The 17461-nt window shown below is 40.0% G+C and overlaps 1 protein-coding gene across 8 annotated transcripts in view; it reads left to right on the top strand.

The window, feature by feature from the left end:
* Positions 1-17461, top strand: part of COL8A1 (collagen type VIII alpha 1 chain) — a 603924-nt gene that overhangs the window by 548003 nt on the left and 38460 nt on the right. For 6 of the 8 annotated variants that reach the window (XM_062206852.1, XM_062206860.1, XM_062206893.1 and 3 more), the window contains one exon: positions 5204-5292. In XM_062206852.1, the coding sequence (XP_062062836.1) occupies positions 5204-5292 (89 nt within the window). The remainder of the gene's footprint in view (positions 1-5203; positions 5293-17461) is intronic. The other 2 variants (XM_062206870.1, XM_062206908.1) reach the window with 1 other exon arrangement.

A 17461-nucleotide genomic window follows, 5' to 3' on the forward strand; every position in this document is an offset into this window, starting at 1 on the left:
TTTGCTATAATTTTTTGTATATGCTGTTTATCAATGTCAATTCTTTCTAAATTTTGTTTGTGTATTTGTCCAAGAATGTGGCCTCTCTTGGGATATGTTCCATGACACTTGAAAAGAATGTGTGTTGGGCAGGTGTTTGGCATAGTAGTTAAGATTCCACTTGGGACACCAACATCCCATACTAAAGGACCTGGGTTCAGATCTTGGCTCCACTTCTGATTCCAGCTTCCTGCTTATCCCCAGCTTGGGAAGCGGCAGGTAATACCCAAGTAATTAGGTCCCTGCCACCCATGAGGGCAGCCTGGATTGAGATCTCTGCTCTTGCATGTGGCTCAGCCCTAGCCATGTGGGCATTTGGGGAGTGAAGCAGTAGATGGGAGCGTGTGTGTGTGCGTGTGTGTGTGTGTGTGTGTGTGTGGATCTCAAAAAATTTTTTTTCTTAGATGTAGGGGAAGATGTTTGGTCTAGTGGTTAAGATGTAGGTTAAGACACTCACATTTTAAGTACTAGAGTTCAAAATCCACCTCCAGGTTTTGGCAATGCAGACTCTGGAAGCAGTAGTGATGGATCAAGTGATTTAGTTCCTGCCATTCATGTAGGAGACACAGATTGAGTTCATGGCTCCTGGCTTAGGCTGCAGCTAGGGGCTATGGTGGGTGTTTGTGAAGTGAAACAGCAGATGGGAGCTACTATTCTCTTTCTCTCTGCCTCTCAATTAAATTAATTTTATAAGCTGTTTGCAACTTGAATTTGGTTTTATCAATTTCTCCTTTCATTTCTATCAAATTTGCCTCAACTATTTTAAGCTGTGTTGTTTGTCACTTACATAGTGGGGATTTCTATGTCCTCAGAGAGATTAACCCTTTTATCATTATGTCTATCTCATTTTTTTGTAATTTTCCTTGCTCTCAGTCTACTTTATTTATATATTTTATATTCAAATAGCTACTCTTGCTTTCCTTTGACCAATAGTTGCATATTATTTTTCTATTCTTTGTTTTCAACCTGCTATATCATTCTTGCATACAGCATATAATTAGGTCATGTTTCTTAACCCATTCTATCAATTTCTGCTTTTATATTGGTGTGTTTAGAGGATTTTTATTTAATGTAATGGTTGATTAGGACATAAATCTGTCATTTGATTTTTCTCTTTTTTGTTTGTTCACTGTTTTTCCTTTCTCTGTCTTATTTTTCCTACATGTCTATGAATAACTTAATTTCTAGAAACCCACTTTGATTTATGTTAGTATTTTTGAGTGTATTTCTTTGTGTAGCCTTGTTAGTTGCTGCTAAAATCACTAGCATAAGTATGAGCTTATTACCACTGTGTGTAATAAAAGTCTGATCTCTCTGCTAGTCTCCCTTAGACACCATCCCAGTGGGATCAGAAAGATGTACCTCACTACTGTCAGGAGGGTGTAGAAGTCTAGGTTCTCCATGTGGTATCCACTGATGGGACAGTGGTGGTGGTGGTGGGTGGAGAGGACAGCATTTCTTTATCAGCTGCTGGAGATGAGAGTCCCAGTTTCCTATCTGATCATCTCTGAAACCCCTCTTGTGAGAGGAGGAGGAAAAAATAGCGTATTTCATTACATATTGCCTGGTAAAGGGGGAAGTCTAGGCTACCCACTCTGTCTCTGGTGATGGAGGTGAGGCCACAGTTTTTTCTGTAGTGTCTGACTATAGCGCTTATTATCTAAAAGTTTTGTCTTCCTAGACTGCCATTTTTCTGGTTATTTTACTAGAGAGAGCAGACTTATTTGGCCTTTTTTGGTCTGCTCCTATTGATATTTTCAGGTAGCTGTCTTCTCCAGCTATAAGTCTCAGATAACCAAGGCAAAAGATGACTGAAGAAGCTCACTACTGTGTGTTTCAGAGTCTCCAGCTGATCTGCCATCTTCTCTGCATCTTCGGACTCTCTCTCTCTAGCTCTCGCTCTCTCTCGTTGAACTTCATAGAAGGAATAGGGAATAGTATAACTACTATAGCTATCTTTTCTTCAAGGAAAATCCTGTACATACTTATAACTTAATTGCGCATTGTAAAGGCCCTGTCATTTTTCACTACTCCACTTAGTAGTGTCCCTTTTGTAATGCTACACAATTGTAAGTGTGATTTTTAGTCAAGGTTCTCCAGAAAAGCCGAACCAAAGGATATATACAGAGGAAGAAGGATTATAAGAAATTGGCTCACATAATTATGGATAGTCTCAATATCTGGCAGAGTCAGGAAGCTGGAGACCCAGGAGAGCTGATGACTGAGAGGCCTCAAGAACCAGAAAGGACAATGTTTCCATTCAATCCTAAAGTCAGAAATAGTTCCCTCTTGTTCAGGGAAGGGTCAGACTTTTTATCGATTAAATTAGTCTACCCCATGATGGGGGAGGGGGGGTGATCTGCTTTATTCAGTTTGCCCATCTAAATGTTAATCTTTCCAAAAACTCTTGCAGCAACACCGAGAATAATGTTTGATCAAACATCTGGGCACTCTGTGGCTCAGTCAAGTTGACAGGTAAAATTTACCATAATAGTATGCAGACTTAAGGCCGGGGCCGTGGCTCAACAGGCTAATCCTCCGCCTTGTGGCGCCGGCACACCGGGTTCTAGTCCCGGTCAGGGCGCCAGATTCTGTCCCGGTTGCCTCTTCTAGGCCAGCTCTCTGCTGTGGCCTGGGAGGGCAGTGGAGGATGGCCCAAGTCCTTGGGCCCTGCACCCGCATGGGAGACCAGGAGAAGCAGCTGGCTCCTGGCTTCGGATCAGCGTGATGCGCTGGCCGCAGCGGCCATTGGAGGGTGAACCAACGGCAAAAAGGAAGACCTTTCTCTCTGTCTCTCTCTCTCTCTCTCACTATCCACTCTGCCTGTCAAAAAAAATTAGTATGCAGACTTAAAACTCTACTCTACCAAGCTCATTGATTTGGACCTAAATGTGAATTCTGACCAAGTTTGTTCACAAATTTCCCTTTGGGGCTTACTTCAAAATATATAGGAAAGCTCAAAAGGAATGAGTAAAGGCTTTTGAAGATCAAGTTTGTTTAAAATAGGAGTGGGAACCTTTTTTCTGCCAAGGGTCATTTGGATATTTATAGCATCATTCACAGGCCATACATAATTATCAACTTAAATATTAGCCTGCTATAGATTTCTTGAATTTCTGAGTTCTACCTGTGGTTACCTTGGCAGAGCCAGACCAAATGATTTCATGGACCTTATACAGCCCACAGCCCAGACGTTCTCCACTCCTGGTTTAAAGGGAGAAACCTGCAAAGCAGTATAATATTAGGGAAAACAGGAACTTTCTGGTTGTCGTGCCTCTTTAGGACAGCTTTATAAACAGGAAAAACTCATAACTTTTTTAAAAATTTTATTTAAGGTATACAATTTTCATGTTGACAGATTCAGGAACATGGTGATACTTCCCTCCCTACCCTCCCTCCCACCCATGCTCCCACCCTTCATCCTCCTCCCTATCCTATTCACATTCTTATTTTTTACAAAGATTTATTTTCAGTTAACTTTATACTCATTGTTTTAAAGATTTATTCATTTATTTGAAAGTCATAGTTACACAGAGAGAGGAGAAGCAGAGAGAGAGAGGTCTTCCATCCGCTGGTTCACTCCCCAGTTGGCCCCAACGGTCGGAACTGCGTTGATCCAGAGCCAGGAGCCTCTTCCAGGTCTCCCATGCAGGTGCAGAGGCCTAAGGGCTTGGGCCATCCTCTTACTGCTTTCCCAGGCCATAGCAGAGAGCTGGATCAGAAGTGGAACAGCCAGGTCTTGAACCTGTGCCCATATGGGATGATGGCGCTTTAGGCCAGGGCATTAACCCGTTGTGCCACAGCACCAGCCCCAACTTTGTACTCATAAGATTAACTCTACACTAAGTAAAGAGTTCAACAAATAGTATGAAGAAATAAAAACATTGTTCCTCAAGGGTCAAGACAAGAGCTGTTAAAATCTTTGCACCTCAAAGTGTCAATTTCACTCATACAGATTGCCTTTTAGATACTCTATTAGTTACCAGAGATCAGGGGAAAAATGTATTTGCTTTTTTGGACTGCTTATTTCACTAAGTATAATGATTTCCAGTTTCATCCATTTTGTTGCAAATGACAGGACTTTTAATTTTCCCGATTCTTATAATCAGAATGCATCTTTTTCATTGTGGAAAGATAAAAAGATTTTCACAATGAGAGTTTATCTGACCTGTAATCCCAGTTTGTTAACATTTCCCAGAACACCTAAGGTATCCAGGGCTGGCTGATACTGAATGCAGGCATCACTTCCTGGGGAAGATTTTGGACTCAAGTAGTCCTCAGTTGCCAAGTGTGTGACCTGGGAATTATATCACCTCTCTAAACAGCAGTTTTCCTGTCTGGAAATGAAGAATTTCATATCTGTAAGAATTAAATACAATAATATGTGTGAAGCCTGATGGTAAACAAATGCTAACTGCTCAAGGCTGCTAGTTATTATTATCACTTATTATTATCAAAAGATGGCTAATTATTGTGTTATTAGTATATTATAATAATATAATATCATCATAAGATGGCTTTTTGTCATTATAAGCACTTAATAAACATTTTATTTATTTTTTTAAATGAACCTAATTGCATATGATTTATTTATTTATTAGAAGTCAGAGTTACAGAAAAAGAGAAGGAAAGAAATAGGGAGAGAGCAAGATCATCCATCCGCTGGTTCACCTCCCAAATGGCCACAATGGCCAAGGCTGGGCCAGGCAAAAGCCAGGAGCCAGGAGATTCTTGCAGTTTTCCCAGATGGGTGCAGGTGTCCAAGGACTTGGGCCAGCCTCTACTGCTTTCCCAGGTACATTAGCAGGGAGCTGGATCAGAAGTAGAGCAGCCAGAGCTCAAACTGACACCCATATGGGATGCTGACCTTGCAAGCTGCATTTTAACCTACTATACCACAGCAATGACCCCAATAAACATTTTTTATAGGCAGCTAAGAGTCCTTATTATATGAGTTCCATAATTAAATGTTCTTTAATGTTAGACATCTAGATAAATAAGACTGCCATCTTGGTGTTGAAATTTGTCTTTATTTGGGTCAATTCATTAATGTCAGCTTCTTAGAATTACAAAGTCAAGAGGTAGAACCTTCTGGAGAGATGCACTTGCACTAGCAGTGGGAGTAAGAAACACTTTCCTAATTTCCAAATTTTCTTTTTCCTAGAAGCATCAGATGGTGAAGGGGGAGGAGACACAGAAGTGATGCAGCAGGAGACAGCTCCAGTTCCTGCCCTGTCAAAGAAAACCAAACAGGTAAAAGTCACCATGGGAGAGTCAACCTGTTAGAATCTGAAATCAGCCTCCTCCACCTCTCTCCAGCATTTCCTTTGCCATATCAGTTGGTAGTGGGATCTTAAGGAAGCTTTTACCTTCTCTGCCTTTGAAAAGGACAACTTTCCTTAATTATAAACCAGTAAGGTCTATTTTTCTATTTTTTTAACTATATAAATTTATTTTCTAACAATAGATTAGATTTTCATATAACATTTTTACTGAAGATCCAGCATTATTCTTTTGAGTACAGTTCTTAAGAGGAGACAAATAGCATAAATATATGGAGAATGACCCCATACCCAAATGTGTGATTTTAGTACCATGCCATGCTACCAGCAGATCCCTAAGGTCTTACTCAGCACCATGGTCTATCATATGCATCCTTTTTTTTTTTCTTTTGTTGAAATGCAGAGTTATGGGTGTAGGGGAACACACACACGCGTGCAGGCGTGTACACACACACAAACACACACACACAGAGTCTTCTACCTGCTGGTTCACTCCCCAAATGGCTGCAATGACAGGGGCTGGGCCAGGCAAAAGCCAGGAGCCAAGAGCTTCTTCTGGGTCTCCCACATGGGTGCAGGGAAACAAACACTTGAGTCATCTTCTGCTGCTTTCCTAGGCACATTAGCAGAGAGCTGGATCTGAAGTGGACCACCTGGGACTAGAACCGGTGCTCATATGGAATGCCAGTGCTGTAGGCCACAGCTTAACCCACTACATCAAAACATTGGCCCTGTCATATACTTTCTTACCAAGGAATTTGCTGTATTTTTACCACCAAAAGTAGCCACTTGGATAAACTTTGCTTACTGGACCTGTGATTTCATATCATCTTTTTAATTCTCCTACTGACCTTTGAAGTGCCATTCATGTCCATTTGTAGCATTCTCACATTATATGTCCCTCAGACTTGATTGGTAAGTTCCTGTGTGATTTTTAAAGAACCATGTACTGTCAATCCAAAGTCACCATCTTCATAGTAATAATTAGTGTCCCTATAGTGTAAATGCTCTAAATTCATTCCACTAGAGAGTGACTCTACCCAGAATTTGTGACCAGGCTTGGGTTAACTGTGGAAAGCAACTTTACATAGTGATTTGTTAAAAGTTATGTGACCTTGAGCAAGTTAAATTTCTTTGTGCCTCTGTCTCCTTATTGATAAAATGGAGATAATAGTTATATCTTTCTTGCAGAGTTGCAATGAGGATTAAATGAGTTAGTACCTGTTAAGCGCTTCAAAGTGGTTAGCATAGAGTAAACCACTGGAGTGTTAATTATTCTAATGAAATATGCCTCGTCTTTTTTATTTTATTCATTATGTGTGTGTTATGCTGAAGAAAATGTTAAAAAGTATATTTAATAAGTAGTCATCTTGACTTTCTCTCCCACCATTAAATATTTTGTTCAAAGGCCCCATAGTAGCTTTGTTTTAACCATTCTTTCAAAAACCAACAATTTAAATATACCTAGATTTTCAATTTATTTCTTTGAGGTGGAGTTTAATTTAACCCCTGGTGACCCACTGATCACACCACAGCCATGCCTTCTTTGGTCCTTGCCCCTAATCAGGGCCTACCTGCAGAACCTCTTTCCAGATGTTATTCTTCATATTCCTTTTTCTTTCCTTTCTCCCTTGATTTTCTTTTAGCACACTCCTTACTTTTCTGTTCCCATTGTTAAAAGAATAAATATGAATTATTAAATTCATCCACTCTAGCATTATTACTGTCTCTTCATTGGCAGGGCCATCAGCATTGCTAAATTTCTGCCTTGTTTTATAGCTCCTTTCCCCTTGGCTTTTCTTTTCCCACAACCATCAAGTGTGATAAATGAAAGGTAACCACAGGAAGAAGAGGAAGAATGGAAGACGAGAAAACAAAGCGAGAGAATTCTCCTTTTTTTCTGAATTTACCCAAGTCTCTGTGTCCTCAGCCTCATGAGTATTGTCCATCTAGGTCCCTGGTCTTCCTCACTAGGCTGTACCACCTCAAGGACAGAATTTTATCAGTGTATCTTCACAGCACCTGGCAAGAATCTTGCCAAAATTGATTATTTATGAAATGAAGGGATGAATGACTTTACCAGTACCCCAGCTTTCCCCTACTCTTCAATCATTGTGCCCTAGTTTGTGAGCCACCAATTCCCTGACGTTGCTGCCCTCAGAATCTTTTTTTTCTTTCCTTTTTTTTTTTTTAGGTTTGTTTATTTGAAAAACAATGCAACAGAGAGATCTTGCATCTGCTGGTTCCCTCCCCAAATGCCCACAATAGCCAGAGCTTGGCCACACCCAAGCCAGGAGCCTGGAACTCCATTTGAGTCTCCCCTGTGGGTGGCAGGGACCCAAGCACTTGAGCCATCATGTGCTGCTGCCCAGGTGCATTAGCAAGAAACTGGATTGGAAGTGAAGTAGCTGGGACTTGAACCAGGTACTCTGACATGGGATTTAGGGATCCCAAGGATGGCTTAACCCACTGCAGTACAGTGCCCACACCTGCAGAGTGTCTTGGAGCCTCATTGCTCAGTGACCTTCCTCTGCCCCATCCTTGATCCTACTAAAGTTCCTTCCTTGGAAGGCTCCCTAACGTTGGCTTTCTTGGCTGGAATCTCTCCCCCCAGATGTCCACACAGCCCCTCTGGCTCCTCTGTGGGTTTCCAGCCTCTCCACCCCGTCCCCATCTCTTCTTTCCTGCTGTTCTTCTTCCCCTATCTCATTCTACCACTATAAGAACAACTTACTGTCAAGCAGACTGTCCTTTGAGGCTCTTTCTTCAACTGTTTATACATGTAGAACTTGAGTCTCCTCAGGGCCAGGGTTTCTTTTGTGTGCACCATTGGGCCTAACACAGGATTGGCCACTTATTTGGCAGATGTGACCAGATATGTGTTTTCCAAAAATAATCACACACACACACACACACACCTTTAAAAAACAAAGAAAATTCTTTTCTACTCTAAATTGGTTTTCAAAATTTTGCTTAGTAGCTGTTTTTTAAGTTTTTCTTTATACTTATAAAGGAAATGCTTGACATTATGCTGTCGGCTATAATACACATTAAGATTTTAATAATGGGGCCAGAGTGTGGCACAACAAGTTGAGCCACTGCCTGCAATCCTGGCATCGCATATGAATGCTGGTTTGAGTCCTGGCTGCTGCACTTCCTATCCATCTCCCTGCTAATGCACCTGGGAAGGCAATGGAGAATGGCCTAAGTACTTGGACCCCTGTCACCCACACAGGAGACTCGATTGGAGTTCCAGGTTCCTGGCTTTGGCCTTGCCCAGTCCTGGCTGTTGCTGCCATTTAGGGAGTGAGTCAGCACATGGAAGATTAATTTCTCTCTGTCTCTCTCTCTCTCTCTCCTGCTCCTCTCCCCCATAATTCTGCCTTTCAAAAAATAAAATAAATCTTTAAGAAGAAAAAGACCTTAGTAGTACCAGGAGAGTATCTGTTGAGATGGTGTCCTCTCCATTTTCATTGCTAGGCCTTGCATTTATGTCGCTGAGTCCACACCTCCAATCCATATAGTATTTCAAGCAGCAGATTTCTAACTTTATAGGAGGTTTTAAATCCAAGCCACTAAATCATTCCTAGCAGCTATTTCACATCTAAATAATCATCCTTGGCCTGCTTAATAACGTGAGTATAAAGGTTTGCCAACAGTTCTTTTTTTCCCCCAGATATTGTTTCCAAAATAAATGATGAATTCCCTTTCTCCTAGAGATTACATCACCCTCAACATCAGTCATTTTAGAGGAACCCTAGTGACTGTGTAATTTTGGTTCCAAAAATATAAACCCTTACAAGGAATTCTGTGACTTTTCATCTAGGACTCCATGACATCAGGAGCCTTTCTGTGGCTTCATGCCCCATCCTCTGCCTGTCAGAGACCACGTTAGACCTCTTTTTTTCTTCAGCTAACCTTTTGTTTATCTCCTGGGATCATAAAGTAATCTTCATTAAGAGTATTTTTCCTTTCCTCTCCTTATTCATCTCTCTCTACTATTATATGTTCTTACATTACATTGAACATCGATCACTTCATATTCCTTGTACATTTTATTTCCAAGATCATTCTTGGCTGTTGTTAAGAGAAAACAAAACTATGCCCTATCTACTCTTCCTTGCCTCTTCCTTATGATAGTTCCACTCTATTCTTTGTATTAATCTGTTGTTGTATAAAAAATTGCCCCAAAGTTAGTTAGCAGCTTAAAATAGGAAAAATTCATTATCTCAAAGTTCTTTTATCTCACAGGCATGGTTTAACTTGGTACCTCTGACCCTACATCTTTCATCAAGTACCAGTCAAGTTGAGACCTGGGGTTGAGAACCTGAATTGAATTGGCAGAGTCCACCTTGAAGCTCACTTAGGTGATTGTTGGAAGACCTCAGTCCCTTCCTATGTGAGCCTCTCTACAGGGTAACCTCACAACATTATGGCCAGCCTCCCCTAGACCAAGTGTTCCAAAAGACAGCAAGCAAGAGGACTCAGGACAGAAAACACAGTCTTTTTAGTGCCTGGTCTCAAATTGATGTCTCATCACTTCTGTCATATTCTGTTAAGAGCAAGATGGTAAGTCCAGTCCCACTCAGTGGGCGGGGTTATGAGGAGACAGAGATCACTGGCAACTGTCTTGGAATGTGGCCACCACAGTTTGTGCCCTCTGGCCCCCAGTGATTTGCATCCTCCAGTATGCAGAATGGGTCCCTCCAGGGGCTTGCCAAAATCTCCTCCTATTATATCATGAATTCAGTGTTCAGAATCTCATCTTCTGTATTAGGACCGGGTGCTGCTGAGGTTCCTCAGGTTTAGTACCTTAAGTATATCTCTTCTCAACTTAATGAAACCAAAGAGACAAGTTATTTTTCTCACATATCCAGCACACAGTGGTGAGAGAGACATAAGATAACTTCTGTTAACATTGGTATTCAAAAAGGGGTTGGAAGAATAGGAAATATAAGGAGTCATTGGTCCACAGCCTTCTGAAATCTAACAGGGCAAATGTTAGGAGTTTATGTTTCAATACCCAGGAATAATTCTTCATGGTTCTTGACTCTGCCCTTTCGGTTCTTTGTTCTGCCATCTGAGTCATCCTTTTATTTTTTTTCCTTCTTCCCAATGAAAAGTGCCATGTGTTTTGAAATCAAATTATCCCATCATTAAGCACATTTTTTTTTATTTTCCGTTTAATTAGAGATAATGGAATTGCTTAACTTTCTACTACATGATAAAAAGAATTCCCCTTTCTCCAATTTCCAATAAGATTTTCCTCGCTTTTTCAAACCCTTGCCCTCAATGGTCTTTAAAGTCAAAAATTTCACAATATATCCATCAATCACTTTACTTTTAAAAGATTCAAAAGTATGGCGGGCGCCGCAGCTCACTAGGCTAATCCTCCGCCTGTGGTGCCAGCACCCTGGGTTCTAGTCCCAGTTGGGGCACCAGAATCTGTCCTGGCTGCCTCTCTTCCAGTCTAGCTCTCTGCTGTGGCCTGGGAAGGCAGTGAAGGATGGCCCAAGTGCTTGGGCCCTGCACCCACATGGGAGACCAGGAGGAACCACCTGGCTCCTGGCTTTGGATCGGCAGCGCACCGGCCTAAGCGGCCATTTGGGGGGTGAACCAATGGAAGGAAGACCTTTCTCTCTCTCTCTCTCTCTCTCTCTCTCTCTCACTGTCTCACTCTGCCTGTCCAAAAAAAAAAAAAAATTCAAAAGTAATTTGTGCAATCAGTATACTTCCCTAAATATTTCAGTATGTATATCATTAACTAAAGCTTAATCTTTTAAAAAGGTTTTTAGATTTTCTTTTGAAGTTAATATATAATAAATAAACACATGTCAAATGTACTGTTCAATGAGTTCTGACAAATGCACACAACTCTGTAACAGAAATCCCTACTGGGATAAAGAAAAATACCAACACCCCAGAATCCTTTTGGGCCAACTGTAATTCAGTCACCATTCCAAACTCCTTGCCCCAGAGGCAGCAACTGTTCTGTTTTTCTCCCCCAAATTAGTTGTGCCTGTTCTAAAATTTCGTGTGCATGGAAGTATATGCATTGTTTTAAAAGACAGAAAGACAAATACACATACAAAAACTGACCTTCCATCCAGTGATTCATTCCCCAAATACCCACAACAGCCAGGGCTGGGCATGGCAGGAGCCAGGAGTCTGAAACTCAATCCTCAGCTCCTACATGGGTAAGGGGGACCCAAGTACTTGAGCTGTCACCTGCTGCCTCCCAGGATGCACATTATCAGGATGTTGGAATTGGAATTGGAAGCAAAGGTGGGATTCTAAACCAGTCACTCTGGTATGGGATCCTGGCATCCCAAATGGTATCATAAAATGCCACACCAACGGGCTGGTACTGTGGCACAGTGGGTAAAGCCTTACTATGCAGTACTGGCATCGCCTATGGGTGTCAGTTTGAATTCTGGCTGTTCCACTTCTGATCCAGCTCCCTGCTAAGCACCTGGGAAAGCAACAGATGATGGTCCAAGTGCTTGAGCTCCTGTACCCACATGAGAGGCCTGGAAGAAGCTTCTGGCTCCTAACTTCAGCCTGGCTCAGTCCTGGCTTTGCACCCATTTGGGAAGTGATCCAGTAGATGGAAAATCTCAATCTCTCTCTGTCTCTGTCTCTGTCTGTCCTTCTCTCTCTTTTACTCTTTCAAATAAATAAATAACTTTTAAATGCCACACCAAATATACACTCTTGAACATTTATTTTTATTTCTCTTGAGTAAATACATGACTTTTGCTGAGTCATATTTAGCTTTAAAGCAACTGCTAAGCTTTTTTCCAAAAAGATGGTACCATTTTGCATTTCCACCATCAGTGTATGAAAGGTTGGATTGCTTTATATCCTTGTCAACATTGGGAACCATCCATTTTGAAATTTTAGACATTTTGGTGAGTAAATTGTGACCAAGCATAAGAGAAAATAAAAGCCAGCTCTAAGCAGTTTTCACTTTTGTAACGAACATGTTTGTTTTCTTATAAAGTGACTATTAAATTTTGTATTTTTACCTAAGTAATAATCTTACATATGATTCTTTAAAAAAAGATATATATATATATATATATATATATATATATATACACTATCAAAGATTCTCAAAGAAAAAACAACAGTTATCTTCCTCATTGTTTTCCTACTTTTTTCTTCAGAGAAAAATCTCAACTTTTCTAGACTTCTTTCCTTATTTTCTGTTTTATAGTTTGTGTTGCTGTTTCTTGATTTATCAGTTTCCAACATAATCCACTAGGTTCCTGACACAGGATATGAGGAAGCTCTCTCCCATTTACTTCCTATTTACTTTCTATCTTTTGTATCCCATACAACACAATATCAGATTTTTATTAAAACAAATTATATTATTATGACCATGCAAATATTACTCAATGCTGGGAAAAAAGAAGCTATAACCATACCTCTTTTCTCATACAAGTCTTTATTTTTATGGCATTAATAATTGCCCCATTTCTTTATTTGCCTGTCTTGCTGTGTTCCTACTGTTAATTGTTTCCATATGTTCCAACATCTCTTCCACATGCCCATGGATAATATTTTCCATATGCCCTAATACATTAGTTATTTTTCTTCCCTGCAAATCTCCATTTTCCTGTTCCTCTCTGAATCAGTTATTCTCTAGGCCCACTGAGCAATCAAGACCTCTTAACTGTCATTCTGGGATGCCCTTTCAGTAACTCTTTGATTGGACTCCCTTTTGGTAAATCCTTTAACTTCCTTAATTTTGGTTGAGCCCTTAATGCTGAAATACAGCCTTCAACACCTGCAGATAGGAAGTAGGAATCCTTGAATACCTGAAATATCTTTATTCTATTTATACACTTGATTAATACTTGGGCTGGGTATAAAAGTCTAATTTACAAATAAACTTCATTTGTAATTTTGAAGGCATCATTCCATTGCACTTATCTAATGCTCATTATTTCTGTTGAGAAGTCTTGACGAAATTATTTTTCCTGATCCTTTGTATTTTTTATGTGATTGTTTTTGCTTCTGAAAGTTTTTAGGATCTTCCCTCTGTCCATGATTTTCTAAGCATTCACATTGATACAAGATGGGTATTTTTCTGTTTTATTGTACTTTGGGCTTTTTAATTTGGAGTTTCATATTCCAGAAAGTGTCCTTTAGTTCTGGAAAGTTTTTCTTAGATTATTTCTTTAATCACTCCTTCCCTGTTATATGACTTCTTTCTCTGTAATACCTTGAATTGGAATGTTAAGTCTCTAAGGCTGATTTCTCTAATTTTCTTTCTTTTCTTTTCTTTTCTTTTTTTTTTTTTTTTTTGACAGGCAGAGTTAGACAATGAGAGAGAGACAGAGAGAAAGGTCTTCCTTTTTCCTTTGGTTCACCTCCCATGTGGCCACTTAGGCCGGCGCATTGTGGCCAGCGCACTGTGCTGATCCGAAGCCAGGAGCCAGGTGCTTCCTCCTGGTCTCCCATGTGGGTGCAGGGCCCAAGCACTTGGGCCATCCTCCACTGCCTTCCCGGGCCACAGCAGAGAGCTAGACTTGAAGAGGAACAACCGGGACAGAATCCGGCACCCTAACCGGGACTAGAACCCAGGGTGCCGGCACCACAGGCAGAGGATTAGCCTAGTGAGCTGCAGTGCTGGCCAGATTTCTCTAATTTTCTTACCATTTTTTTCTTACCTTTTTTTAACCTCTTTATGGTAGTTTTCTTGTACCTTCAAGCCTTCCTCTTATATTTTTTATTCCAAATTTCTTATTTGTTTTAATATTTAAATATTTTCTGATAGCATCTTATTTCTGCTTCATGGCAGCAAAAGCTTCCTTTATCTCTCTGAGAGTATGTAATTGTTTTGAAGTACAGTCTCATTCTCCTCTGGATTCTTCTTTTTGTTGTTTATTTGCTCACATTTTGTACTTTACTTAGATGTCTGAGCCTTAGTTGTCTGTTATTGAAGAGAGATTTACTAAAAAGTTCATGGAGGGGCCAGCATTGTGGCATAGTGATTAAAGCTGCTACTTCCAATACCAGCGTCCCATATGGGTGCTGGTTCAAGTCCTGGCTGCTCCACTTCCTATCCAGCTCACTGCAAATGCACCTGGAAAAGCAGTGTAAGATGGTCCAAGTCCTTGGGCCCTTGTACCCACCTGACCAGAAGAAGCTCCTGGCTCTTGGATTCAGTTTGACCCAGCCATGGCTGTTGCTGCCATTTGGGGAGTGAACCAGTAGATGGAAGATCTCTCTCTCTCTTCTCTCTCTCCCTCTGTCCCTCTCTCTATATGTAACTCTGCATTTCAGATAAATAAAATAAATCTAAGAAACTTTGTGAAACTTCTTGTGCATGTACATGGCTTATTGATTAGTGTTCCTCATGATACTGGAGAACAAACTGGATTTTTACCTTGGATTTGGGACCTCCAAATCTTACTGTATTGTGGCATTTCTCTCAGCTCACTTCATTTTTCCAAAGAAGACTTTAATAGTTTTCAGCCTGCAATATATAAGCATGGAACAGGGGCAGAAGGCATAGGGAGCCTCAATCTCTGCCTTCTTTCCTCTGTGCTAGATGTTTTGGTCCCTTGATTTCTCCAGGGAATAGACCTCCAGTCTGCTAACAGGAAGGGCCAGGGGAAAGGAAAGAGTTGCTTGGCTGCCAGGATAGGAGATGCAGCCTAGTGTTAATAAATATAAATTTCCAAAGTACAACTTTTGAATTATAGTGGCTTTTCCCCCTATAACCTCCCTTCCACCCACAACCATCCCATCTACCACTCCCTCTCCCATCCCATTCTTCATCAAGATTCATTTTCAATTATCTTTACATACAGAAGATCAACTTAGTATATACTAGGTAAAGATTTCAACAGACTGCACCCACACAGACACATAAAGTATAGAGTACTGTTTGAGTAGTAGTTATAAGGTTAATTCGCATAGTACAACACATTAAGGACAGAGATCCTACATGGGAAGCAAGTGCACAGTGACTCCCATTGTTGATTAACAATTGACACTCTTATTTATGACGTCGGTAATCACCCAAGGTTCTTGTCATGAGCTGCCAAGGCTATGGAAGCCTCTTGAGTTCACCAACTCCGATCTTATTTAGACAAGGCCATAGTCAAAATGAAAGTTCTCTCCTCCCTTCAGAGAAAGGTACCTCCTTCTTTGATGGCCCATTCTTTCCACTGGGATCTCACTCACAGAGATCTTCCGTTAGGTCTTTTTTTTTTTTTTTTTTTTTTTTTTTTTTTTTTTTTTGCTAGAGTGTCTTGGCTTTCCATGCCTGTGAAACTTTCATGGGCTTTTTAGCAAGATCTGAATGCCTTAAAGGCTGATTCTGAGGCCTGATTGCTGTTTAGGGCATTTGCCATTCTGAGTCTGCTGTGTATTGTGCTTCCCATGTAGGATCATTCTCTCCTTTTTAATTCTTTTTTTTTTTAACCTCTTTCGTAGACTTTAATGAGTTTGCTATTTAAAAAAACAACTTTTGGAAACTCTCTTCAAATGTATTTCATGCATTTCTATGAAGTCATTCCTTCAACAAAACAATGGGTTATCTGCTTATTCTTTAAAACATGATATTTTAATTGGGTCAAGGATATGCATGTGTGCGGAGTTTTTTGTTTTTTTTTTTTTTTTTTTTTTTTTTTTTTTTCATTTCTAGACAAGTGTTCTATCTAGGGTACATCTTAATCCAAGTTAATAAAAGACTCTGCTTACCATCCCCGCCTTAGATTCCCCCTCGAAAAGAGCCTAATAATGAGTGACTCATGTCTTTAACTGACTTTTTCTTGAATATCAGGTCTTCTCAAGGTCAATGACTCATCATCTTCTACACAGATACTGATACCTTTTTAATTCTATAAATTATTATTTGCAGATACTGGTCTTCCAATTGTTTTTCTTAAAACCTATGTTTTTCGTAACATTTTGTCTATGTACAAGTATATTCGAAAACTCATGGAAAATGCATGTTATGAAAAAAACCTATGGATGAATTTCAAAAATTTTTATACCAAATTAACTTCTCTTTTGCTTCTATTTTTTGACAAATTTTTAGAAATCAGTTTATATGATCCTTTATACTAAATATTTAAGATTACTACATTATATAGGAAGAAATATTACTTATCAACTCTCAAAGTCACATGGTGTTGGAACTGGTTTCCAGAAATAGGTAGTAACCAAACCTTTGTCTCCCACATCTTCCATGGTATCTGAGGATAGAGATCAATATTCATAAGGCAGCTGACTAAATGTAGGAATTTTCAGTGCTGTGGATTTGGATTTCTCCACACTGCCGTCTCACCTATACAGAAAATTACCCATGGCCTGCAAAGGGGACTGGTCCCAGAAAAGAAATCTATGGCATTTCCTTTAGGATGGTCTAAGAATTTGAAGCTAACTGTTAAACCTGATTCAGTAACTTGATGATGAAAGCCATTCTTCAAGCATGTTTCTTTTTTTCCTATACATGATTCAAAATTTCATTTTCATGTTTGCTTCATAACTGAAGATCTGTATCCTTATAACTTAACTCTTTTCTAAATTTGAATTGTATTTGAATTCATTGGTTCTGTAAATGTAGCACGAATACAACTATGTTGAATATACTCCTAGAAAGCACCTCCATAGGCTAAATGAGAAAATGTGACAGGTTTCTAAATCTGCGTCACCAAAACTTTGATATTGGTAAAGAGACACTGCAGTGTAACTGAAGAGATCCACTGAGCACATTCAGGCCTTTGCCTGTGGAACACTGACTGATGATGGCCTGCTCTATAATTGACTCCTGACTATCTGGCAGCTTCTGTAATGTAGTTAGTGGCTGTGGCCCAGTTTCTAATTGCCATGTACCAGCATCAAATTGGCATGCATCAACATCCCCAAGACAGCTTAGCTTTCTAAATAAAAAGGTCATTCTTTTCTTTAGCCATGATATAATTGCCCTTTATAGGTTTTTTGTTTTAATTGAAAAGAAGCTAAAATTTCAAGATCCCTGTGTTGTTTTAATACCAAACCTTGAATCTGTCTCCACAAACTGAAACAGAATCCAGAAACTGCTGGTCCCTTGCTGGCCCAGTGTCTTGAAGAAATTATGTAGCATTCTGTCTTTCTCTGTGACTTCAGGCCATAAG

The sequence above is a fragment of the Lepus europaeus genome, chromosome 2 (genome assembly GCF_033115175.1).
Source record: "Lepus europaeus isolate LE1 chromosome 2, mLepTim1.pri, whole genome shotgun sequence".
In the NCBI taxonomy this organism is placed as follows: domain Eukaryota; kingdom Metazoa; phylum Chordata; class Mammalia; order Lagomorpha; family Leporidae; genus Lepus; species Lepus europaeus.